The sequence below is a fragment of the Scomber japonicus genome, chromosome 11 (genome assembly GCF_027409825.1).
Source record: "Scomber japonicus isolate fScoJap1 chromosome 11, fScoJap1.pri, whole genome shotgun sequence".
In the NCBI taxonomy this organism is placed as follows: Eukaryota; Metazoa; Chordata; class Actinopteri; order Scombriformes; family Scombridae; genus Scomber; species Scomber japonicus.
In genome coordinates, this window is record NC_070588.1 from 27,290,134 (window position 1) to 27,318,048 (window position 27,915).

The 27,915-nt window shown below is 42.0% G+C and overlaps 1 protein-coding gene across 1 annotated transcript; it reads right to left on the reverse strand.

Moving 5' to 3' along the window:
- zmym2 (zinc finger, MYM-type 2) lies at positions 1–27,671 on the reverse strand. The gene is made up of 25 exons (XM_053328631.1): positions 26,952–27,671; positions 26,472–26,643; positions 23,985–24,136; positions 22,136–22,284; positions 21,708–21,870; positions 19,702–19,914; positions 15,710–15,860; positions 15,441–15,556; positions 14,822–14,947; positions 14,166–14,316; positions 13,887–14,059; positions 13,610–13,775; positions 13,205–13,233; positions 12,853–12,994; positions 12,529–12,650; positions 12,199–12,349; positions 10,891–10,995; positions 10,597–10,638; positions 8,192–8,316; positions 7,874–8,072; positions 7,569–7,720; positions 6,100–6,214; positions 5,421–5,663; positions 4,284–4,428; positions 1–3,610 (listed from the first exon to the last, which is right to left on the reverse strand). The coding sequence occupies exons 1-25, from the start codon at positions 27,669–27,671 to the stop codon at positions 3,385–3,387; spliced, it is 4,248 nt and encodes a 1,415-aa protein (XP_053184606.1). The 3' UTR covers positions 1–3,384.
- Between the last annotated feature and the right edge of the window lie 244 nt (positions 27,672–27,915).

Sequence of the window (27,915 nt, forward strand, 5' to 3'; positions counted from 1 at the left end):
ATGAAATCATTTATTTAACATGACCGTATCAGCAGATCAGCCCACACACATAGCATCAGACTCAAGTCACAATCACTCACTTTCAGTATATACAGTTAGGCACATTCACATTAGGCATTGATGCCAGCCACAGCGTCTACTGTCAGTCGCTGCCTCAGAGTCCAGCAAGAAAAAAAAAAAAAAAAAAAGTCAGTCGATTCAAACCAGGGTCTTCTGATCCAGGGTCAGTTTTCACTTTAACGTCCACAGTCAAGTTTAAAGGTTTGGATTTTAGTCTGGGATACAGAAACCCAGACCGACGTTCTCCCTCTACTTCCACTTATCTTTGTTCTTATAATCTAATACCAAAGTTGTACACCAGACAATGCACAGTCCAGTGTACAAAATAATAGGAACACCTCTTTCAAATCATCATCCCTAAATGAGTTTACTGGTTAAACCTTCACAGTCAGGAGGAGCAGTGATGTGGATCATGCAGAAAAAGACACCTGATTACCAATTAGAGATATTGTGTGTAAAACAGTGTGTGGGGGGGGAGGTGTTCCTAATATTTTGAGCACCAGGCGTGGAGACGTAGGGTGTAGAAGTGTAGCCAGCTTTTACCTCTCCAGAGTCTTCTCACTATTTGAAATGAAAGTCAATGAATGATTAAGAAAGTGGTAGAAAAAAAACCAAATCCTCAGAACCAACCTAGAATTCATTTTTAGCATGACGACACTTTCTCCAATTTATTGAAAACAAACAATGCAAATTCAAAATAATATCCATATATCAAAGTTTTAAAAAAAGGAGGGTGGAGGGGGGGGCACATAAATTAGAAAAAAAAAACTAAAATGAATTGATAGTGTAACTCAGACAGAAAACTTCAGTTTGGTTCATGAAAAAGAAAAAACGATGTCCAACAAATTCTTTATTACAACAGAAGCTTTTAGCTTTGCAGTGCTAGCACTCTTAAACAGCTTGGAAGAAGAACAAGAGCGCTTATTCACAAGTGCTCCATTTTTCAAACTAAACCGAGATTTTAAGGTTTTAAAAAAGGAGACCAAGAATAACAGGAGATGTCAGGAAAATACAAACATGGGGACAGAGGCAAAAAGAAAAGTTGCAAAAATAGTCTTATGGGGAATCTGTTTCTGAACCCTTGAATTGTCTGTGTCCGTGTCCTTCTTGTTTTAACGGGTTCGGGCTACCGTTTTAAAATGGACGAGAGAGGTGAGGGAACGGGACTGCAGCTGGTTTTCAGTGAGTGAAAGTGGAGAAAGAAAAATGGCACCCATGGAAATCAAAAATCCCATCACGATGTGTAAAGTGGATACTGTCAAACTAATAAGAGCAGAAATAAATAATCAGTCCTTTATTTTATTTTTTTTTAAAAAAGAAGAAAAAAGAGGGGGGGGGGGGGGGGGGGGTTCTCAGGAGGCGGGTTTTTCAAGCTGAAGGTTTCAGTGAGTTTGCTTCCTCCACCCAAACTACAGTGTCCCCTCTCTGCTGACTCTCCCATAACCGCCTCGTTTTAAGAGATATTTACATTTCAAAAGCGACCCAATCTGGGCTTAGTACGCATTATAATGCTACATCACATAAAAAAGGAAGGTTCCCCTAATGTCCTAGAAAAGAAACGCAGCATGTGGGTAGGTTGCCTTTCCTCCCTGCACCGGAACGAGCTTCAGACTTTTTGTCCTCTCAGTCACTTTTTTTTTTTTTTTTTTTTTTTTGTAACTGTCCTGGGATCGCTCCTGAATCCTGCGCTTTTAGGCCGGAGAGCAGTACTGACAGAGGAAGAGCGGTAGCAGGAGAGGCAACGTGATGATGATGGTGAAGAAGGAATGAAAAGCAGCCTGGTTAATGTGTGATGCAGTAAGACACCCTGACTAGATAAGAGATCTGATGCTGCGTTCAACACGTGTGAGAAAAGTTGGAAATTACATATTCCTGCAGTAAAAAAAAAAAAAAAAAAAAGGCTAAGGGAATTATCCTATGAGTGTGTGTGTGTGTGTGTAACTACATTTCTCACACTGGAGGTCCATGCTTCAACTCATCTTCATCAGGGCAATCATCAAAATACACTTGAAGCCAATTAAGTTTAAATTCATTAAATTAAAAGGCTCTACACACCCACACTTTTAACTGGATTAGGTTTCTTGTTAAGGGATTTTACGCCACTTGACTCCACTTCTGCAGAAGGACCGCTTGTATCATTTCATTCTTTGTGCATTGAGTTAAATTAATTTATATTATGAAAAGAAATCTAATTCATCAAGAAACCAGCTGTGTGAATGTGCAGGGCCTTTAAATCTAACTATTACAAAACCATCCATGTGTTCAAGAGTAGCTAACCACTCCCCTGATAATAAAATGACTGACCTCTAGTGGTCTAAGGTGTCACCCACCAGTGATGCTGGAAACATATTACTGACCCAGGTGTTCATTTACTCCTTAAAGACAAACTCTTGCCTTTGGTTCCATCTAAAATGAGAAACTAAAGTGCAATACTATGTCACTGTTCATGTGTTTGGACATGCCACCGATTATATTTCTATCCTGTACAATATTTAGTGTTCAATCGTCATATTTTAAAATAGAAATTTAAGATAGAGTAGCATGTAGAGTTGCTATTCTGCCAAATGAACATGATCGGTGGCTAAACAGTGAACAGCAGTTAACATAACCGTTTAATGCCGTGTCTACCTAATGCTTTTCAACTTCCAGCTGTGTAGAACGCAGCATCAGCACCAGACACTCCTCCCTCCCTCCCTCATGAAAACGGTGAGCGGTGGCGAGGAAGATGTGAAGCAGAGAGCGTGGTGGAGGAAGAGGAAGGAAATCCGCGACTCTGCTCTGCCTCCGCTTGCGACCTTCTTTTTTTAAAGCACAATTCTGTGTGGTGGTTTAAAAGTTTAAATATTTTCACGCTACTTTACTCTTTGTGCGCTAAAAAAACAAAAAACGCTACACCTTCACTACCAGAGCTCACCCTATCTTCTCATATGATGATGATTTAACGGTCAATACATTTGGTGTGTTACCTGGTGTTTTTTATGTTTGACCATAAAAGCAAATCACAGCTCCACCTCCTTTAATCTGACTTATTCCTTCACATCTGAGCCTGTCCTCTTCTGGTTTATGACTGAGCTTCATCGCCTCTTCCTCCTCCTCCTCCTCCTCTGTTTCTCAATCTACCAGCACAAGTACAAGTTGGGGCTGCTCTCCAACATCACCTTCGTCACTCTCTTAACTTTCTCAGGTTTTCCTGATGCGGACGACCCCTCACCAGGAGGACTCGGTGAGTCAGCAGGGAGGGGGGGTGGGGTGGGGGTGAGGACTAGACAGGACAAGGGGAGAGAGTGTACACACTACTTGCTATCCTCCTCCTCAAAGCGACTGTTACACTCCCCCGACTTGTTCGCCCCCGCCCCCTTCTTCTTCCTCTTCCTCTTCCTCCTGGTGTTTGTCTGTGTAAATGTCTCTAACCAGGAGGACTCTGGTGAGGAGGCTCTCCAGAGTGTGTCGCTCCAGCGGCGTGGAGCTGAACCATAGCTGGCCGTCTGGACTGCAGGATGGATCCGGTTGGACGTAAAAGGTGTCCAGACGCTCCCGCAGCGACGCCGGGCTGGAGAGAGGGAGGGAGGGAGGAAGGACGAAAAAAAAACAAAACAGGAGGAGCGACAAGTGGGGAGAGACATAGATGTAGGAAAATTGAGGGGAAAGGGAGGGAGAAGGTGAGAGTAAATAACAGGAGATGAGAACAAAAGAGGAAAGAAGATGAAAAACGATGATCAAAAGGAGCGAGGGGGAATGACAGAGGAGGAGATGGGGTGGGGGGGAGAAAGAGAAGAGTGTGAGTATATTGTTCTAACTTTTGCTCCCTGCTGACATTGTTACTCAGCGAGTCCTCATCGTTAAATATTCAACAGTGAGGTTCAGGATGTGAACAGCATTGAGTTCTAATCACAGGACTCTGACAGGAGGAACACTAGCAAACCCTTTCATATCACTTATCAAGCAAACATACTGAATCACTCTGTAGTTCAAGTCAATCTTCATTTTAAAGTTAATTAAAAAGTTCAATCTTTTGGTTTTAGGTTGTTGGTGGAGCATTAATTCAAAGACAACATAATTAATTTAAAAAGAAATCATACTGATTCATTTGATCATTAAGATAATCATTAATGCCTCTAACAATAGATGAATGATAATCTGTGGAAGAGCTTCTTAATGGGGGAGGAGGGAGCTTTTCTTTTAACCATTTTCTACTGTTGAAAGATGGCAGTGACAGAACCCACCATTTGGACCTGTAGAGCTCGTATAGATGGCATTCGTGCTTCTTGACAGGACAGCGTACGGTCGAGCCTCCCGAGTCGTCGTCTGGTTCGTAGTCCTGGTCGCCTTCCTCCGACTGACGCTTCCTCTTCTTACACTCTGGTTGCACTGACGGATTAAAAAAAAAAAAAAACACATTTTTAAGATTGAGAACAAGACTCCAACGTTTGATCATGGTCAAAGCTGCAGTAGAAAGATTGAATGAAAGAAAGAATGATTCTCCTGAGACAGCAGTTGAGTGTGAGTGATAGAAAGTGGGTTATATTACTGCCTTTTAATAAAAAACCAACTGCAACTGTGAACATATTGCAGCCAAGTGGAACTGATGTTGTGAAGCAGTTGACCTGTAATTCACTGCATGGACAGTGATTACGTAATAAGAAGCACCTGTTGGATCCATGTGGGCTTTTTTCTCTCCTTCATGAAGGGCTGCATGTAGCCTGATGCTCACACACTGCTGAGGAGAATGAATTGAGTTTGGCTACATGTGGGTCCATGCTGTCTGATTTGGCGACAGGAGCGGCATGCTGAGCTGCCTGATGTTCTTGCTTCACTGGGTTAAGTTACTCAGTGTGGGGCAATGTTGGGGAATCTTTGTCGGGAGTGACAGAGAATAAATGAATACAATTGTTCATAGGAGAGCCTGGTGTCAGTGTGTCTTTCCCTACAGTAGCGGCATGTGCTGATATGCACGAGGTACATGTATGCTAACATTTGAGGAGGTTTCAGACCAGCTACACATCAGACCAGGGATCTGCTGCATAGCTGGTGTTTGAATGTATTTTCTCTTTTTGTTTCTGGGGTTAATTATGTTTATTTTAGTTTGCAGCTAGTCAAGCAACTGTCTTGGTGGGATTTCTTTTTCTTTGTTGTTGTAATTAAGCAGCTTGCTTCAGGGCCATCACACGTTGCTGTAAAGTGGTGCAGCAACCAGTGTGTAGAGACTGTGACTCGTGTGTTTGTTTGCCACCTTAAACAGTGTGTGAGATCTGTGGTTCCTTGTGGTTAGAGCCGTTTCTACCCGACATCTTTATTTATTTTTGAATAATGAATATATAATGGTCTTATAATGGTCTTTGTGCGTGTGCGGCCCGCCTCACCGTGGTGATCCTGAGAGATGGAAGGCACGCGGATGCAGACCGTGGTCTCCTTGGTGACAGGATGGACAGTGTCGGGGCCGTAGACGTTGGCGAAGGAGAGGCGGAGGTGCTGCTCCACGGTGCGCAGGCCGAAGTACTTGGTGTTCAGGTAGACCAACGAGTGCAGCAGAGCGGCGGCACTGTGCTCCCCGAGCTGCCGGCTGCTCCACAGACTCTGCTCCTCCACCCGACCCCACAGCGAGCCTGAGGGAGCAGGACACGCTTTAAAATACACTCTAGAAAATCTACTTGTACTCGCTATTTGCTCTCTCTTTCATGTAGCAGTTTTATACTTTTTTTGTGGAAAAACCATATCAGACACACAAGTATTTTTATAGGTCTTAGTCCTTTAAAATAAATAATTTCACTAATTTAAAACATGGTTCTAACTTTTTAAATGGAGATTTTTTTTGCCTGTTAGTCTTGATGCAGTGTCCTCATATAATATATAGTACAATCACAACATTTCAGTATGTGAACAGCAGAAGAGTTATAATCATTGGACAAAGCTCACCAACAGAGCAAACTGTTAACAGCCCTGCATGTAGTACCGCTCCCTGCCACTGTGCCTGTCCTCCAACATGTGCTCACTAATTTTAATTAATCTCTTCTATTCTATTGTTTCTTGGTCTGTCCTCACCATCAGGAAGCACGCTGGGCTGCCAGTCCTTCAGGACTTTGTTGAGTTCTTCACTGAATTGCTGGTAGCATGGATCGCTGAACAGGTCATCTTTTCGGCCTTTGGAGTGAAGATGCTAAAAAAACACAAAAATGCACATTTAAGGAAAAAAAGGCCAAATAAATATAAGCTGTGATCCCTGGTTGCTCACAGAGATGTTTGAAAAGTGTCCTCATATTTAAATGATCATCACCGTTTTCAGGATGTGAACAGCAAAAAGTTATAATCACCGGACACACACACATCTGTACATTCAGGCACATCTGCAAACATTGCAATATTTTCTGGCTTGTTGCTAAAAGTTCCCTTCCCAGAAAAAAACACAAATTATCTTCTTGAAAGGAATTTTAAAGAAAGGGAGCAGCAAGTAACAGCAGGCCCAGAAAAGCCTGAAGTAAATCTTTAAGTCTTTTTGCTAATTAAACTTTACACAATCCTGTTAAATCTTTAAAATCTTATTAGTTTGTAAAACACAGAAGAGTAAGTCTTACATTTTTCTGCCAGAAAAACCAAACTCCAGAAGACTTTGGACAATCTGCTCCTCTCTGCAGCCATGCTCATGCTGCTGCTGCTGCTGCTGCTCACATGTGAGAGCATGTGGGAAGACTGTGCCTCACTAATGTCTGTCCTACTGGAAGCACTTCCTACAACTTTGGTTCCTACCTCCAGAACTATGGAGTCTATGGAGGGAATTTTAAATGGAATGAAAGGGAATGTAAATGAGGATGATTATAGCTTCTCATTTTCACTATGTTTCAATAACAGTTTTACAGCATAGTTTAGACAAGTAAACCATTATAATTATGTTGGTAATTGTAGGAAAGTCAACAAAAATGGTTTTGTGCTGCTAACATTATAGCATTTACCAGAGAAGCGTTTTTAGGGGTGTTTTTGCCTTTTATTTGATGGTGACAGTTGACATGACAGGAAATGACTGGAGAGACAGAAACAGGAGCCATGACATGCCACAACAAAGGTCCCCATCAAACTAGACCACAAATATAGCCTCTTTATTCTCTTACAGCAGACACACCACTGCACAATTCAGCTCACAACCTTTCAGGTCTTTTTTCTTTCTTTTGTCTTTTTTAAAAACAATATATATATTGTAATATATACACACACACATTGTATGTACTGACATATGGGCAATTTTAAATAAGTGTTACTTTTTGGCGACTGATATATATGGTCTAGGTCAGGGGTGCCAAATCTGGCTGCCACTGGTAGATTAGACTATTTTATGTCTATAAAAAGGAAAGAAAAAGAACTTTGAGCTTATATTGCTTGTATGACTCATTTGTGAGCAGTTGTTATTTAGCCTCCTTACAATATGAGATTTCAGATCATTGATAGCTGGTCAAAATTAAAAGTTACAAAAGTACAGGCACTCCTGGTCAAGGTCCTGGTGTTTCTGTTGTGTTACTAACCTGCTGGATCCCCAGACAGAGGTAGAGGATGCTGTCTGGAGAGTAGCGCTCCCCACTCGGCCTGCAGACCTCCCTGACAAACTGGGACAAAGCCACGTTCAGTTCCTCTGAGCTCAGCGACAGCAGGTTACTTTTTGAGCGAGCTGCAGGAGCTGAGAACACACACAGACGGGTGTTAGCGAAAACATGCTACATGTTGACCCAATATATTAATCAACCTTTCATTTTCAGGTGAGCAACGCACTCAGACGCACACTGTAACCACTTTGCCAGGACAGAAAGCAGAACGGACTTGTTAAGCTTACCTAGTTTGGTGCCGTCCTTTACTTTGGTGTCATCCGATTGGTCGGGAGGAGACAACGCCCAGCGTTTCCAGGCATTGACACCGTAGCGAGCTTTGAGAGGCAGCGAACGTCCTTCTGAGTGTCGGTCTGCTGGACGAGAGGGAGAAGAAGACGACGAAGCCAGACCTGATTTCTCCTCCACAGCCAGCCTCTTATTTCCCTGAAACACCAACACAGCAGTTAGTACACAGTCGATAACGGTTCAATATACAATTCTGTCACATGTATATACGTGTGTGCGTGCGTGTGTGTGTGTGTGTGTGTGTGAGTGGTGCTCACTTGTCTCCTGGGCTGGGGTCGAGGTGCCGACTCCTGCGTCTCCTCTTTCTCCTCGGCCAGGACTGGAGGTAGAGAAAAGCCCATGTCCATGTCCATTCCCTCCAGGACAGGAACAGACTCTGAGGCTGAGACAGGAGACAGTCTATTGAGTCATTTCCTCTTTTTGGTAAACAGTATCAGATGAGAGACTATCAGTGACTCAGCTTTAGAATGAGGTGTTTCGATGACTCAGCATGTAGAGATCACCATCAATGAAACGATGGGCATTCAGAATTTTTTTTTAAAATTCAAGTCTGTATGAACAAAGCCTCAGTGTTTAGATGTTCAGTAGATCAGCATGTCAGAGATAAGTGACTCTTTAAGAGTTCAGTGCCTCAAGGACACTGACAGAGTTATACTGTGATGGAGATCACCAGTCAAATCACAAGACTGCTGCTGACTCCTGATATGGGAGATGTCTTCCTCTAAAACCCATCTGACAAGTCCTTTGTGAGAGAAAAGAAAAAATCTCACTGGTAAAAATCAAGTCAGTAGTCCACTAATTGCGGTAAATGCTAGATTAGATTTCCTCTCATCTAAAGAACACTATAATCTCATTTATTTACCCACAGTCCAAAATTAAAAATGGCACCTAATTTCATGGCAATGCATTCATTGGTTGTTGAATGATTTACCCTTCAACCACAAATATAAACCTCATGGTGGCGCTAGAGTTAAACTAGCATTCATTTCTGTACAAAGTTTAATGATGATACAAGATATTTTAGTCTGGACTGATATGAGCGACATGTCTTATTTCCAGCCTCCTTCTTGTATTTGGTTAATGACTTCACACCCCTCCTTTGGACAGCACACCAAACCTAAAAAACCTCTGCCCTAAGGAGGAGGGGGGGGGGGGGGGGGGGGTGACGACAGCATGTCCAGAAATATCCAGAGGGTGGAATTTTAATCTCAATTACTGCACTGATCCATTAAAACCCCATACAGTCAGATGTTACATAAGAGCCTCTTCAGAGTGAGAGTCTCGACTTGACTTTGTTGAGACTGAGAAAGACTAGAGAGGAGTAATGAAGGTAGAATGAGCTTTTCATGGCCTTTAAATGATTCAAATGATCAATTCTGGACAGCTGAGACTCACTGCTGTTAACACACGTGTCTACTATGTGTCTCCAGCTGATCACTTGTGTCCAGATTTCGTTGCTTGCCTGCATCACTTCCTTGAGAGGGTCAAACAGCCCTGCTCACGGTCATTACGTCAGTCAGACGAGTGCCAGATTTTTAGTGAGGACTAAAAAGAGCTAAAACTGTTTCAAGATGTACGAGCTATTCTAACCGTTCACATTACTCTAACCGCTTACATCTGTGCTGTTCTTCATTTTTTCAAACGTTTACCAAAACAACCACCACATCCTGGCAGTTGATGACATATTTTTCTGTTACATGCCGGGTACGCATCAGGACAGATTAGTGTTTACTAGAGGTGTGACGAGATCTCGTGCAAATTAACCACAATTTAACATTTACTTTGACTTGTTTCTTATTAGCAGTATGTTATAATTTGATTCTTTATTTCATTTATATTTATATACTACAATGTTTTGGTATTTTGGGAGGTTGTAGACACAGTTAAATGCAGACAAAGCTTCACTCCAGTTCAGAGGTCCAGCTCAGTTATCTGAACTATTTCCAACAACATAAATGCTTATGAGTGCGAGGAAAGACGTTCAACCTTCAGATCTTAAAAAAAAGCGGTTCAAGGAATAATGCTTCCATTCAGTTTACTTTTGTGTGATGATGATCATGACATCTATCGTGCTTCAGAAATGATGAAAATGCGTGCCTTAAAAATGCAATCGTGACATGGAAAGAATTTGACAAACAAATGTTGGTGAAACTGTGGTATGGTTGGGGATCATACCCATATTTTCTGGGACTATGCCCAAAATACAGACATTTTGGAAAGATATAAAAAGAAGAAATGGAGAAAATCATGAGAACTGACATTCCTCCTTGGACCCACTACTATTCTTATCGGACAAAAACACCTGAACTCCTATTTACCATTGATCAGCGCTATACTGTTAATGACGGCAAGAAAAATGATTACTATTATTTGGATGAAGCCTAACCCCGCCCCCTGCAAAAGCACTATGGATACAAAAAAAAAAAAAAATCAGACACAAGCCCAATCTTGGTGATTTTGTTTGTTCTGTACAGTTAAAATTACCTGTTAATATTTATGAACGGTTAAAAAAGTTAAAAAACAAAGAACAGTCCTACTTTTAAATGCAATCCTCACTTTTTCCAATACTGTTGATTAAATATTTTATATTAGTAAATACTAATACTTCAGATTTGTTCTGGTTTATCATTGGCTCACTAGCTCACCATTAAGCTGTGTTTACCTTGAGGGAAGTCTGACTCCAGGTCCAAATCAGGCTCATACTTGTCCTCCTCCTCCTCCTCCTCCTCCATCTCCTCTTCCTTCACCTCCTCCTCCTTCTGTTGCTCCTTCTCTTCTTCCCTGTTCCTTTCCTTCGACATCGTCGTCTTCTCCTCCTGCTCATCCTCCTCCTCCTGTTGCTCCTTCTCCTTCTTTTCTTCCCTCTTCCCTTCCTTTGTCGTCATCGTCTCTTCCTTCTCCCCCTCCTCCTCCTCCTTTCCTTCACTCTTCCCTTCCTTCGTCGTCTCCTCCTCCTCCTCCTCCTCCTCCTCCTTCTGTTGCTCCTCCTCTTCCTCGGAGCTGCTGCTGCTGGTGTTCTCGTCCCCTATGTGCTCCCTCTTCACCTTCACTGCTTTCACATCTGAAACACACCAACGGGCAGGTTGCAGCAGCTTTTCTTGAAGTGTAACTCCACTCTGTTTGTTTGGAATTAATGTCTCACAATCAACTAAATCTCTGATAGATTAAAACCTCAGCAAATAAAACAGATTTTTTTTGGTGATTTTGCTGAACTAACATTTAAAAAACACTTTTTGATGATACAGAGCAGGTTTTAAGACCAGATTTGCCAGTCAATAAGAATAAACTGTACTTTTATGAAGCTGATGATTTTTGTTACAACTTAGGTTGAGATCATGTCAGATATCTGTTGATTCAAACATCAAACCTTAATGTTGTGCAGTTCTGGACAGTTTCACAAAGTTGCACTAAGTCTAAAATTCATTTCTTGCCGTTTAGCGTTTTCAAAACTATCTGTTAAACTACAAAATCTGTAATGGACATTTTTGATTACTTTAAAATATAAATGGTAAGTGGACTGCATTTGTATAGTGCCTTTCTCATCTTATGATGACTCAAAGTGCTTTTTACACTACAAGCCACATTCATCCTTTCACACACACATTCATACACTGATGGCAGCCTGCCATGCGAGCTTCCTGCTAATCATTCACACACTGATGGCACAGCCTTTAGGAGAAATTTGAGGTTTAGTATCTTTCCCAAGAATACTTCAACATGTGGACTGGAGGAGATGGGAATCAAACCATCGATCTTCCGATTAGTGGCTTTACCTCCTGAGCTACAAGCTGTCCATCACATAAACTATCACAGTTCTAAAAAAAATTAAGGTGATGGTTCATTATTACAAGCACAAAATCATGATTTTTGTACACATCAATTTCCTCACCGCTTAGCCTCTAGAAGGTCGTGGGAAGGATAGAGCCAATCCGAGCCGTCGTTGGACAAGAGGCGGGGTACACCCTGGATAGGGCTAACATACAGTAGACAAACAACTATTCACACTCACACCTACGGCCAATTTTAGAGCGACCAATTAACCTAAGTTGCATGTTTTTGGCCCAGTGGGTTCCAACCCAGAACCCTCTTGCTGTGAGGCGACAGTGTTAATCACTACACCACCCATGCCATCCACATTTAATTTTTTTTTTTTTTTTTTAATTTATCCAAGATGGTCTCAGTACATTCTATTAGCATTAGTATTCATTACACCTCTGATGTCCAGTGTTTTAAATGGAGATGTGCAACCTTCTCCTGAGCGTACCTGGCTTCTGGTCCTCTGCGATCATCTCAGCCATGGACAGCAGGTCGGCCTCCAGGGGGTCAGATGGCACCTTGGTTTTCAGCTCATTGATGGTCTGGACGATCTGCTCCGCCCCCTGCAGGGTGGTGGGCAGGAACACAGGCACAGGAACCTGGATGGAGGGGGAAGACATGATGGTTGGTAATCAGACCACTTAGATTGAACTGGGTGAGGTTTATTCCAGCAATTCAGAAATGATTATTGACAAATACAACTATGATATGAAGAATGTCCCTTTTAAAAGATAATATTTGGCTTGTTTGTTTGGGTGTATGTGATGTCATGTCTTACCGGTACAGGCAGGGAGACTGGCGTAGGAGTGATTTGGGAGTACATGTTCATTGGCACGGGCATAAAGACGGGCACAGGTATGGGTATAGGTATGTACTCCCTCTTCACACCGTCATCCACATCTGTAGACACAGACACAATCTTAATGTTATAAGTGAATCACGACGTATATTAAAATGTCATGAAGTGATGAAGGGAAACAAAAAATCTGTTAAACTGGATCCAGGTGAAAGCGCCACCCAAAATATATATAAAAATGTTCCGATAAATAAACACACTACATATTTCAGTTTGTAGCACTGCTCTCAGTGAAATGCTGTTTACCTGTCTGTAATAGTTTGCTCTGCATGTGTGGTTTGCAGTAGGTAGCCTTGGTCAGGGTGAGAGGCTTGCAGAGAACCGCCTTGTTCTTCACATCCCTCATCAGACCTCCGCCAGAGTACGCCACTGTACCCTGGTTCACAAGCTGCATCATGTGTGTGTGTGGGGGGAGGGGGGGGCAGAAAGAATCAGTTACTATATGTGAAGTTAAAACAAATAATGGGATTTTGTTTAGGGACAGCAGATCAGTCAAATGCATTTGTTGTTGTCTCTAGCTATATTTCTATCAGGAGGTGAATTTAAGGGAATGATGAAAACTGTTTGACGCTGACACCTTTTCCAAATTCTTACTTACCCCAAGTTTGGCCCCTTGCACTTCAAACCCTGCAAAGAAGAAAGAGATCATACCTTTGTTCAATGGAGTGACAAAAGTAACATAAGCAGAGAGGCGTGACTGTTCCTATAGCATTATTCTTCATTCATATTCATATTAAGCCACGCCCACCTTTAAGCGGTCCAATCAAATGTGAAAGGTTTGGATTTAAATCCCTCTTATAGCTGCACATCACTCATATTGTGTGTTCACAGGGAAATACGTCAGAACTGAAACTAAAGACACTAACTTCTGTTTCACTATGACTTTAAATTAAATACTACTACGCTACTGTTCAAATAGTGGGTTATTTGTGGGCCTTCCTATTAATATAAGGAAACCCACACACACACACCCCCTCGCCACACACACACACACAGTTTGTACCCAGGCTGCTGTTCTCTGGGCCTTTCTGCGTCACCATGATGGGCTCGTTCTGCTGGCAGTAGAACTTGAGCAGACACTGCTGGTCACAGAACTGCTTCATCTCTGCTCTCCACATCACAGACTCGGTCAGGTTACCCTGCACCTTACAGCAGTCACACCGCGCCGCCTAGTGGCCACAAGCAAAGGTTTTTTTTTTTCAGGATAGTAGCAGAAATGTAAATCTGGGGTACATGCATGTTTTTTTAAAATCTCTTAACAGTGCGGAGTGTGAGCGGACCTTGTAGTACCAGTCGTGAAACTTCTTGGCACACGTCTCGCTGCAGAAGTCCCGCGTCATGCCGCCCAGCTGCCGGGTCACACTTCTCTTACAGAGCTGGCTGCAGTGGTTGCAGGTGACGCACTTCAGACCCAACCGCTTGATGAAATCCTGCTTAAATAACAGCTTACAGCCTGGAGAGGAAAACAGAAGAAGAAGAGGAAGAGATGGAATGATCAATCACAATACAGATTGATCAAAACTGTCAACATTACTTCTCAGAGGAGAGGAGATTAGTACCTTCGCTGCAGAATGGTTTCTTAACCCCGGAGAACTTGACCGTCTCGTGTAACGTCTTCTCTTCTTGACAGTACTCGCAAAACGTCACGATGCAGTGGAGCTTCTTGTAATCCTCGCAACACGCCTTACTGCAGAACTGGTACACCTTATCCTGAAACCACAGGACACATTTGGATAAATATACTGTACCTATTCTGGGTTTAAAGGGTCACTCCGACAATTTTACACATGAATATCAATTTACTAGCCATGGTTAGTGGTTTGGGTTTAGAGACAGAAACCCTGCACTGCAAACTGGGGACTGTACCAGTCAGGAAAGGTCTAATGAAAGATTACATCATGTTGCACCATGGGAAATGTAGGATCCAGTGTTTTTCGGGGACCAAAAGTCAAAGTATCTTGGTCTCTGCTGCGTCATTTTTTTTTTCACCATTTTTGTTTTAACACACCTCTTGCAAGGTCAACTTTAAGGAAGCGGAACACTAAATTGCAGTAAGATTCATTATCGATATGCTCTACATACATGAAAAAATTGAATAACTACAGTGTGCTATTAAAGCATAAACCCCTCTACATGCTGCTTTGGTCTACCTGGGTGAGACTGAGCACAGTGGAATAAGAAATGAAGTGATATCTGTATGAAAAAAAGGTCTCACCTCCCAATCCAGAGTTTCTGGTTTGAGGTTGAATGCTCCTCGACAGTAGTTACACTTCAGTTGGACGGTGTTGTTTGTGGTGGAGAGCGGCGTCTGTCCGTTAGTGGCCGTTTGAAGAGTAGCGTTCTGTGAGAGACCACATCCCACCCACAAAATGAAAAACCTCTCAAGACCTGCAGCTGGTTTGTAACAAGAGCCAACTTGTCTAAAGTATCTTGATACTTGATATATGAAAATGTATCATCTTCATTATTAACAAAGTCATTAATGAAGCTAATTAACACTTTGATGTGCAAATATTTCCTCACAAATGTGTCCTCACATGAGGGTGCATTAATATGAACTCTGTATAAAGTCTGATAGATTTATGGTTGTTTCAAGAAAATCTGTTTTCTCCTTAACATGCAAAGTTATGCAAGCTGCTGCTTTAAACTAATCAGGTCATGGGCCCTTTAGGGGGAACCTGTTGTTTGTGTTTTGATGAGGATACATCAAAAAACCAGACAGAAAACAGCTAGACTGTGACCACAGTTAACCCGGCTTTTAATATAGGCAGAACATTCATTTTATTTCCATTATTAAATGTCTTCTGGTTTGAAATGACAAATGAGTCCCTCACCTGGAACTTGGTGACACACTGTGAGCTGCAGAAGTTGAGGATGTTTCCCTCTGGCAGGGTGGCTTGATACTGCGGTAATGAATTCCTCTTACAGAAGTGACACGTGGGTTCTGTGTCTGCACAGAGATATTAAACATGGTTATTGACTTTAAGAGGTGCTTTTATATAATATATTGTACTTATTAAATTCAGTCTTATGATCAAGTATTTCTCTGCTGATTTGTCAATTCAGGTCATCAATTATCAGACACAGAGGCTACAAGGCTTACTGTAGAAGGAAGTAGTGGCCAGCTTGCCCTTGTTCATGCAGTTGACAGAGCAGTAGGAGCCCATGGTGCCGCCCGCTCCCAGGCTGTGGAGCACCTCGCCGGTCTTGATCAATGTTTTGCAAGTGAGGCAGCTCGCAAGCTTACTGTGGGCCTGTGAGAGAGGAGGAGGAGAACATCACGTCAAACAACAGGCGACCTGATACTCAGGAATGACAATAAGATGACATTAGGTCATTGATAAAGCCTCATGATCCATCAGTTATCAAATATTGAAGCGGCATGACCTCTGGGAAATCTATTATTGCATTGCTTGTTAAAATGTTAGTGTTAAGTATCTTCAATTGGTATGTGCTGTAGGACCTGTCACTCTGTTCATCTCCTCCTACAGACGTTTGATGCATTGATGTGTGAAGAATTGTACCACTCATGATTTCAGTTCTTCAAAAGCTGATTTAAAACTGAAAGGTAGAGACTTTAGACTTGTGTCTCTACTCTTCAGATTACAGAGTGATCTCCATGGAACTGACAGCATTTTCGTTTCTCTTTGGTCTGATAAAGGAAAGATAAGGTATGATCATTTGTAGACTCAGTGGAGGCAGGAAGTGTCTGCCCACCAGCCACAGAGGCTATTACTCCTTAAACCTTCCTATCAGGTTTGTTTCAGTATTTTACCAGCAGACTGAGTTTGTTCAGCATGGTTCATCTTCATTACTGGACACACTATCTGTTTAAACTATAGTATATTTCAGTTTCACTGACTGGTCTAATGAGACAGATCACAATGATTTCCTCTCTTTACCAGCAGACTGTCCAATAAGCTGGCGTTGCCAAGCAACAAATACATGCGCAGCCTCTAATTTCTGCCTAATATTTCTTTGCAATACAATTTGGCTGTAATGTGTTCTGTAAAAACTGAATCCTGAGCACTGGTTTAAGATTCACATGTTGCATTAGTGATATTACAGGAGAAAATAAGGTGACCCATGTCTCATTATACCCAGCCAATCATGCTTTGGTGCACTTACAGCAGTTTATTTATATATGTGACTGATAAAACGATGACAATGGTTGGTGATATTTGTACATCCACCAATTTTAATCATCCAACACAGCACAATTATCCTTATTTTTAAAACATGGCTTTAAACAAGTCTGAGCCTCCCGTGAAGCTGTTTCTATGCATAAAATAAGTCAATCTGTACCAACTCACCCAGGTCCTCCTACTTCATGTTATGAATTTTCTTGAAAAATAAATTCATGGGACCTTGAAAAATCCTATAGCTCTACAAGTACTCTCTTAGTTATGATTTTCTGAAGTTTGGCCCTCTGAGTGAAATGTCATCATTTTGATTTTAAGCCTCACTTACTGCTCATTTTTCACTGGATTGGGTTGAAATGTGTACTGACATTTGTTGCTGAATGTTTTACAGTAATCAGATCATCTGAACTTCATCATTTAATAATGGTATTGTACTTTTCACTGGCTGGTATATTACACTCAGTGGTTTGATTTTATAGGTAGGTATTTGTACTATTTTGAATTCAAGGTTTTCTACCTGTGTGAAACCTATTGAGCCTGTTTTTAACTGGATTCAGGACATTTGGAAGTTAAAGGTTGTAAAGGCTTGGTCTGTTGCATAATAGCATATCATCCTGTTCTGTGCTTGTGGAAAAAATATTGATCTTAAGTTCCTGAGCTCAGTACACATTTCAAACTTTTCTGACATGATCAACTACAATCATTACACACAATACAGCAAGTCTGGGCTAAACAGGTTTGTGTGGATCACTGAAACCATAACCAGAAGTATATGCAGGATCTGAAGTTCATCCATTGCAAGACATTAAGCAACTTCATGTGTAAGAGCTTGCTGTAATTCAAAACATTAACATTTCCCATAGCTGGCTTTGGGGAGAAAATGCTGCACTCAGACTTTCCTTCATGCTGTCCACTTTTACATCATGTACTGATGGTGTAGATTTGTAGAAATGTTGGTGTGTACTCGTCTCTTTGTATTCAGTCATCTGTTTATCTTCATCAGTTTCTGTTCCAACAGTAAATTGTGAGTCCTGTATCACACATGGCAGACACCACTTCTGTCCAGGCTTTAAAGACATTTCTGTGTATTGCTTTCTCTTGATTTATGATGGTCAGTGAGCAACTCAGTGTTTGCTGTTTGGATGCAAGTTAAAGAGATGACAACACTGTTTCAAATAAACTGTGGCATCATCTGTCAAGTCAGAACATCTACTTCTCAACTTTAGTTGATTCTTGTCTGTTCCCAACTCAGCCAAACTTCAAAGTTAGTGTAAGCTGTCTGGTGACAGCAGTCTTCTGCTTCTATCCTATTTCCAATAAAGCAGGATGATCTCATTATCACATCAAACTGCTTAATAATGAACTGAATAATGATTTCCTTCTTTTATATACTTCTGGGTATGTTGCAGTTCATTTTGCAATAATCCACCCAAACCTATTTTAGGTGGGATTAGTCCAGACGCTATTAGTTGATGATGTCAGAAGTAAGTTCAGAAAAGTTTGACACAGTAAAATAATATGAGAAGTCATCCTTGGAAACTGTTTGGAAAAGGGTGGGTACTTCCAAAAGATACTTGGCAGGTGATTGGATGACTGGATTCACAAGATCACGTGAAAATCCTCACAGGACGCTGATTGTTTCCAAGTTCAGACACAAGCACATAGAAATGTTCAAATTGGTTTCAATTTCCCTCCGAAGTTTCACAGGGACCAAAAAAAGTGGAGCAGATGTAAAAGTTCAAAGCCAGTTTGCATTATAGATGTGTCATACAATAATCAACTACAGACAATTAATTGGTTAAAAAAAAGAAAAGAAGCATGAATGAAATAGTATGTTGTAGCTGCCATTACCACATCCACTGGAAATATGGTTTCATTTTGAACCTAAGACCACATATTTCTATACTGAATATGTATATGATAAAAAAAGCAGCAGAGATTAGCTCATCATTTAGCCAAACTTGTGCAGCTTGAGTTTTTTACATCCAGAGTGCTCTTCACTTCCATTTACAGTTCTCTATAAGTCTATCAGACAGCTGCAGCTGGTTCAGAACACTGCTTCTCTAGTCTTCACTAAGACCAAGAAAGTGGATCACATCACTCCACTTATCAGATCTTTACACTGGCTTCCTGTCTGTTAGAGAATACACTTTTAAAGTAGTACTGTTGGTTTATAAAGTAGTGAGTACATTTCAGATGTGCTGCTACGTTATGAAGCATCCAGACCTCTCAGGTGGTCTGGGACAGGTCTGCTTTCTGTTCTCAGACTTAAAAGTAAACAGAGAGAAAGAGAATTCAGCTTTGATGCTCCACATATCTGAACTAACCCTAACCCTCCCAGAAAAAAAGCTCTGCTGCAACTTTCAGGTCTTTTAAATCACAGCTTGAAGACTTTTCTGTTTGCAACTACTTTTAATTGAATCAAGAATTAAGGTTAAATTATTATTTTTTTTATTTATCTGTCTTACTCTATTTCAGCTTAATTTTATTTTCAATTTAACACATTTAAATCATATTTAAATGTGTTGTTTGTTGCCTTTATATCCTGTCTTGATGCATTGTGTTTTATGTAAAGCACTCTGAACTGCCTTGTTGTTGAAATGTGCTATACAAATACATTTGCCTTGCATGCTTCATTGGATATCTCTGTGCTATTATTGGCAGTGTTTTTATAGTATATAGTGAGTAACAAGGCTGGGATAACCATTTTATTGTTTTTACATTTTAAATGCTGCGGGGGCTTTTTTTTTCTAACTGTGAGGAGGAGGAAGGGTCACCACATTTAAATTAACACAAAAGAAACTTTGACATGAATCAAAGTTCTGGCTATCACAGCACAGACTCTTATTTTGAAATGTGTGTGGCCTAAATGCAATAAATGAAATCAATCACACAAGCTTCAATCAGGCAGCTTCCACACACACCTGCAGCATGTGACCGGGCCCTACAGTACCTGCTTGTACTCCCTGATGCAGTTCTGGCAGCAGAAGCGTTTCTGTTGGCCATCGACCAGCAGGAAATGGTTGGCTGATGCTCGGCTGGGTAGGTAGTCACCGCATTGCTCGCAGCAGTTCATGATCAAGCCGTTTGCCCGGCGGTAAACGTTGAAACACGTGTCGCTGCAGATCTTGTGGGTGACGGTCTTAAAGCTAACCTCGTGCCGGATCTGCAGGCAGACAAAAAAAAATAAAAAATGGAGAGAGCCTCATTAACTCGACTTCTTTTAACATTCTTTTAAAGTGTCGCACTGGTTAAGCTGTGGCACAGTGATGCAGAAACAAAACAATCCTACAGCCTTAATACTGTATGTGTAAGCTAGACAAGTTAACCTAGAGAGAAAGAAGCTTTGAATGAGCTAAATTAACTCAACACAACAACCACCTCATTTTAGCTGCTGGCACGTCTCTTAAAATGTGAGGTGTTGTAGTTGTATAGTTCATTCTCATGCTGTCAAATCACAACTGAAAACTGTTTCTGAGCCCCAAAAACTCTATTTATACTACTAATGATGTCACAAAATGCTTTGACTTTTCTTAAAATCTGGCCTTTTTTCCCAGCATTCAGTTCTCCTAAATTGTTGATCCTCTCCTTTAACTACCCAACTGTCAATCTTATGACTTGACTATTTATATGTAACGGTAACGCCCGTGAGAAAAGTAGGCGCTAATATTTGGTAACCGATAAGAGATAGTCATTTCAACTGTTCACACCCTTTAGCACCAAGAACAAAAGATTAGAGAAGCGAAACAAAACAGGAAAGAGATGAAACTATGAAACAACACAGATCAAAGTGAAGATTTCAGACTGTCAGTGTTGTAATAAAATACTCTAATTAGGACCAGTGAAAAAAGGTGGAATGATGTGTAGAATTTTTGTGGCATCTATCAGATAATACTTGGAATTCATACATGTGTTTTAATCAGTGTGTAATTACCTGAAAATAATAGCCAGTTATTTTAGAATGGGCCCTTCATATCTACACAGGGGTTTTCAATGTCTTATCCATGTTCAGACTTTTCAACAAGGCTGACATCACCGAACCTTCAACCTGGTTTGTCTAGTTAAAGGATGCTTTCTCCTACCAATGTGACCAAACCAAGCTTTTAACATGAAAAGGTCTTCAGTTTAAACACCCAACATGCCGTGGAAGAACCTGGATGAAGATCAGCCAATTTGAATATGTTTCCAGTGGAGTTCCTCGACAGTGAATGAGAGGCTAATAGAAAACCTAGACAAGTGTGAAGAAGTATGTGTGTGTGTCCTGCATGTGGGCCGGCAATGGACGCTGAGCTGAAAACGGGGCCCTGAGAAGGCATGGTGGGAGCGAGGGATGAAGAAAGGAAACACGGCGCGAGAGCACAGAATGACGGCAGGTGGAACACGACGGTGAAAAATATTGAAAGTGACCTGGAGGGAGACAATAAAGGAGCGAAAGAGAGACGGTGGCAATAAAACAGCAGTGTGCTTATTAGGTTTTTTATGGGATAACAATCAAAAGACAAAATCAAAACAGGGGAGGGTGAAAAAAATGCACAGAAAATCCAAACTAAAGCAGTAAATATTGGAGAGAAGATGAAAGCTAATATTCAACAGCACTGTAAGTGAGTCATATCTCTGTTAAGCTTAAAATCATCAGTTTGTGTTGACTGTTAATTTTGAGGATGTCGCTTTAATACAAGGCATTTAATGCATTACACTGCATAGTTGTACTTAATAAACGGGTGAGTCAGTGCATTCAATGAATGCACTCTGAGCCATTTCCCTTCACTCTTATTTTCACTCACTGCAGAAATATTAACATGCTGCAGCTTCTCTGCGGTGTCTCACCCCCTTTTTTTCTTCTTTGGTTGACCTTGGAAACAAGACTTCTTCTTCTGTTGCATTAACTGTGTGTCGCTTGAGGTTAACGATCCCAGATGAGCGTAAGGGAGTGGACTGTGTGTTTTCAGAATCACTGACCTCTGTGAGCTTCCCGCAGACAGTACATTTGGTTTTGAGGCCTGATTTGGGTGGGTTTTGCTTGTTCTCGTATGCTCCAAGGCATCCGGTGCTGCAGAACTCCTGGAAGGACTCGCTGGAGTCAACCTGGGCGACGATGGTACCCTTCATGTTTGTTATGTCCCTGGAAAACACAGCAGCAGAGGAAACGCCACATCTGAGATATTAGATTAAAAAAACACAACACCTGAGACACACAACTTACTAGTGGTAGTTCAAATACAAAAAAATATTGTTCATCTTACTTGAAATTCAAACTTAAAAACTGTTAAAATCGTATTCTTGCATGCACCCAAAGGTAATGCCCCCACCCTAAATACTACACGAACAATCCTGACTTTCATAACACGTCTCCTTGGTTTTCCAGCACCGTCTGACCTGACACTCACTTTTTGCACATGGTGCAGCTTTTCTTGGGGGTGGGTTTGTGTGAGAAGGCGGAGAGGCAGGTGGTGGAGCAGAACAGGTGTGTGGAGCCTTTCCGCTGGTAGGCCGTTTGGCCTTTCTTCAGAGGCTTTTTACAGTTAGCACAGGTCACCTGCAGTGAGCAAACACAGCTGTGACTGAAGGGGAAGTTTTATGACAGCAATAAGTCATCTATGATATTAGTCTCCTTCTTTATAACCCCTCCTCCATTTCCATCATGTCCAGGTGTGGTTTTGAGCTAATGGCACAATATGTTACATTTCACCTCTTAACAGATCTAAAATAAAATATAAATTCCAGCTTGCCCATTTGTCTCTGTACAAATGAACACATGGTAAAATGTACATACAGACACTTTCTCTTTAACAGCATCTCATATGAATCTGCTATAGTTGTGCTTGCTGATTATTTAAAGGCACATATGCTTTCAAGTTGACCAGCACAACAGAATTGCACCAAATGGTAAATGGGTCAATGACAGTTTTTTGTGTCCATGTGGTTTAGTCAAATTTAAAAAGGGGTTAAAATAAAGGGTTAGGGTTAGATATGAATAACTTGCACACATTCTTTTTTTGGGGACCCAGCATCAAATTTCTGCTATTAATCCATTTTGAGAGAATATATTAGGGGATTATGGTAAAAAATGTCTAAGTGGTGTAACCATAACAACTTTGTACCAAATAATTCAACTTGCTTAAAAAGGCTAAATTCTTCATAAAACACAATATCAACTAGTTTGGCATGATCTTACATTATAACTTTTTGTATATTAAATAAAGCTAATGGAATACTATTGTTCCAAATATTTCAGTTTTTAAAATGAAGTAATTATTTGTAGATTGTACACTTATGGGGCTTTTCCATTATACAGTTCTAGCAATACTAGGCTCAACTCTATCCATTAGGGATAGTACCTGGTGGTACTCTGCTCTGGCTAGGTTCCAAGCGAGCTGAGCCGATACTAAAATGTGACGTCAACAGACTGCCGGCCACTGATTGGTCAGAGAGTGTCATTACTGGAAGAGTCGTGAGCGCAATGTCTGACACAAGAATCAAACCCGGCATATTTAAATACCAGCAACAGCATTACAGTGATTACAGTGACAAAAAGCCACAGACCGAGCACCAAATACACCATCGCCTCGATGTCCTCCATTGTTTATGTGTTTGTGTCGCACATAAAACAACGTCACAGCAGTTTGGTGCAGCTGTGCTATGAGGACCCTGCTCACGTTGAGGAGGAACTATAAAGTAATGGAAAACGATGTGCCTCGCACCAAAACTAAGTAGAGTCAATTTGAGTAGAGCAGAGTAGTGTTGTACTATATAAAGGAAAAGCCCCATTAAATACACTGTAGGTAGAAAAAAAACATTGAATATTTATCATTCTTTTGTGGTTACACTATTAGATATTTTCAGGAGCATTCAGTCTTACTTTTGGTAGAAAGTCAAATGATATAAAACCAACAATAATACAGAACGTACATTTTAACAAACCTGATGCTGCTTTTAAAACTATTTAACATATTTCTGAATTGCTCATCTTGCCTTATTTATCACTCACCCAAATATAAAAAAGGCATAGCACACTGATACAACATGTAAGCATTCAGATACAGAAGCTAAGGAACCTCTAAAGGTGTTTCTCTACATCAGCATGGAGGGTTAGTGTGATGTACATTTCATCATCTACTCATGTCCACAAATAAAAAAGTCTGTGCGCAGCTCAAAAATTATGACTATGTGGAAAGTGTGCAGTGTCCTCCTGTACACAATGAACTACACAGGACATTACTGAACAGGATGTATCACCTTGACTGTCCTGGGCTGTGGCTGTGAACCTGGAGAAGACGAGGAGGAAGACTGGCCTGGAGGTTTGGGCAGGGAGGTGGCAGGTGACGGAGAGTCCACCCCGGTTTGTTTTTGGTTGCGAGGGACTGAAGCCGACTGGGAGATCCATGAGTCTGGAGGGAAAGAAAGAAAGAAAACCAGGGAGCTGTCAGTTTTCTCCTGTCCTATCTCAATTTTATCTGAGATGAGAATAAAAACGGTAGTGCCGTGATGGCCCGCGGTGGTAAAACAATGGCTTGAAACGTCACACTAAACATGTGATAAATAACAATGACGGGTGAGTCAAGGGGTGAGTCATCTTTTTTTCCATTTTCTTCTGGAACATTATTGAGATTATTACTGATAACCGCTGGAATATCATTAAGATGGGTCCATCAGATACCAAGCACAGTTCCCTGATATTGATATTACAGATTTTCTTCCCACTTTGTCTCTTGTCTAAATGTTATGATTTGTGGAATTCTTAAAGTTGGACTCAACCTTTCCACAGTTCATTATATGATGGAAGAATGTGACTATTCTGTGCACACACTTGTGTATCTTTGTGTGCGTTTTCTGGGTTTTGTCTTTTTCTTGTGCGCTCCTCTTCCCACCTGCCCATTCCCCTCATTAGCCCTGCCCTGCTCCTTGTGATTCCCCCTTGCCAATCAGCTCCCAGCCTGCCCTTATGCTGTGCCACCTGTTCCCTGTTGTTTGACTAGTCTGCTTTGTATTTAAAGTCTTTAGGCTTTTCTGTTCAGTTTTTGTCAGATCCTTTGTCTAGATTCGTCATGTCTAGTGAAGTTTGTCTAGTTTTGGATCCACCTGCTCTGCTTACCATGACACATTCAGCATCACTGTTTCAGAACAGAGTATTTCAACCCATCATATGATAAAATGGCTATTTTTTTTGCAACTGTTTCACAATGCTGGTAAAACCGAAACCAGTAGCTAAACAAACACTGCTGTTACCGTTACCCCCACCGGTCCCGCCGACCATACACTTGTTGCATCTCTGGCACAATTGAGGTTTTCGTTTGTGAGGTTGCCAAACAGGATAAGAAGCAGTTTGGTTGAGAAGCGGCTGCTAAAAATGTCTAGCAGGAAAACAATGATGCATCGGAAAACAATCCTGTGAAAGCCTTTGATTGCTTTAAACAACGGCTGCAGTCAACAGCACCATCTGGAGTCCAGGTCCAGTTCCTGACGTCTCATCTTATCAGATCCCAGACTTCGGTACTGACCACCAACCACTAGCAAGTCTGTTGAGGGGCTGAGGACTGTCATGAATGATTAAAGCCCTGCATGCACAACTCTCCAAAGAGCAACTCTCCGTAACCTGATTACTCTAAAACTCAAGTTTACATACAACTGGTCAGTAATGATTTTGTTCCTGCTCTCAACCTTAAACTATTGACTTTCTCTGGATGTGAACACTAGCTCCAAATTAGGACTAATGGCAGAAGTGAGTTTACAATAGTCCTGTTTCCATTAAGGAAGTTCTGGGTAAAATTTAGGAGGCAGGAAATTTACAGGAATGTCCTCTCACTCTGTCCTCTCAGCCGTTGTGTCTCCATTGCAGAGCAGGACCTGGATAGGACCCACCGGGCTCTAGAGGTGATGTAATCATTCTGCAACAGTTTATAGGCGCTTATTTTGGCGTTTTCTATTGACGTCACATCCTGCTTTTGAGTATACCCAATCCACACTGAGTTGACCTCAAGCCCCACCCGGGAATTTTTCGGGGGCGCACAGAGTACATATGGAGACACAGTATGGAGAGACACATCAATGGTCACGGCCCTGTAAAATCAACCCAAAGTTCCTGCAGTGGAAACGGCTCTAGTGAGAGAAAACCTTTCCCTGATTTAAATCTATTGAGTATTCATAGCTGGTAAAGTCCAACATCATATTCTGTCACCTTTTCCAAAGCATACACATTAGTGTGTCTCCATTCTCTCTGACAGTCATCACGGGGCACTGGTGGTGCAGGTACCTCTCACTCGGTTGACCCTCTTACAGCTCTGATGGTCGCTTCCTCCTCCGTACTTTGTTTTGTCTGATTACACAGCACTATATTCAGCCTCATAAGTAACAGTGGCAGCACATCTCTGCTCTGACGTTATATTGTAAAGCCAGCTGTTTGTGTTAGATTCACCTCTGGATGAATCACACAGAAACTTAGCTGTGGGTGTAATGTTGTAACTTCATATTTTAGACTCTCTTATGTCTGATTCAACAATGTAATGTTCAGCCTTGTATCATAGAACTAGTTTTCTACCAAATGTACTGATGTACTTTGGATCAAGTTAAACACACTGGTTGAAAATTGGCAAACTTCTCCTTTAATTCCAAATGAGGTGGTAAATTAAGAGGAGAGGCTAAACAGCAAAGACTAAAGTTTGAACCCACCTGTTAGATCACAGTCAGAAAGAGATACTAAGAGTTTCCTCACACTGTAATTATTACCTGTCCTGTTGTGCGACCCCGTGTCTCCATTCTGTACCAGCTGGTCTATGGAGCCCGAGCCCCGCCCGGGGTTGAAGGAGGCCGTGGGTCGACCGGATGACGCGGTGTCGGGATTGAGGCTGAAGGCGCTGCTGATCTGCAGGCCGTTCTCCTCCGCCTGGCATTCATCTGCCTGGAGACGAGGAGTTTGGGTTAGTTTTTTCACTTCTGTTACAAAACTATGGAAAACAAGACGAACGATAAGGAAGATTTTGTTTGAGACTAAAGCAGCTCGGATGAATAAATGGAGCTGCAAAATATCAACTCTCAGCAGGATCATTATAAAGGTATCATTATGTACTTTGTCAAGTATAATAGCAGAGGGAACACCTGCTTTCTACAATGTCTGAGACGTGGGTGAATGTAAACAATAAGGTGGTAACCTAAATGTTAAATAAATAAATGAATAAAATCAGTTGTGGTGATTCTCACCGATGTGACAGCTGCCACCCCTCCCTGCAGTGATGTCACAGAGGTGATCATCAGGTTCATGTCCCCCTGGATGTCCACCGGATGAGCCAGGGTATTCACAGTGGAAACCACTGAGCTCCCTTTATCGCCCAGCGTGGTGACGCTGGCGATCCTGATTTCCGAATCCGGTTCTGTGCTGCTGAGGGCGGCTGGCGAGTGAGACGCCGAGGAGCCTCCGGGGGGCGCCGATGAGGAGGAAGTGTCTTTTTGCTCGCAGTCCTCCTCGTCATCGATGATAATGGGCTCTGCTACTGCGGTTGGAGGAGAAGGTCCTGCTGCTGCTGCCGTGGATGCGCAAGAGAGTGCGGGAGGACTGGGGATTCTGGAGGGTGCTGCTGCTGCTACTGCTACTGCTGATGTGGACATGTCTACGGTTGCCACGGCAGCAGCGGCAGCAGCAGCGGCAGCCAGCTCGAGGCAGTCTGTGCTGGGTGTGTCTTGGGGAAGGGTTGTGGCTGAAGGAGGCTGGGGAGCCTCCTCCTCCTCTACCAGAACCACATCATCATCATTGTCCTCTGCGCCACCCTCCTTTGTGACTCCATCTTCCGTTACCATGGAAACTGCGTCCCCGGCCTCGGAGGAGGGGGGTGTGGTCTGCTGCTGCTGAGGGGAAGGAGTGGCATCCATGGGCTCCACCCGCTCCCCTGCCTCCTCTGCTACGGCAGGGTTTGGTTCCGACTCCTCGTCCATCTCTAAGGCAACCACCTGGCAACACACAACAACAACAACAAAAAGAAAAAGGCAGAGGCAATTAGGCAAAGCTGGCGCCACTGATTGGTTTTATGAAGTCTGACAGCTGTACAGGTAGCTCAGGTATCCCCCCCAGAGGCAAACTACCCAGCCCCCCACCCCACCAACCCTCACACACACACACACACACACACACACACGCCTGATGAAGACTCATTACCGGTGCTACAGCTGCCACCTCCTC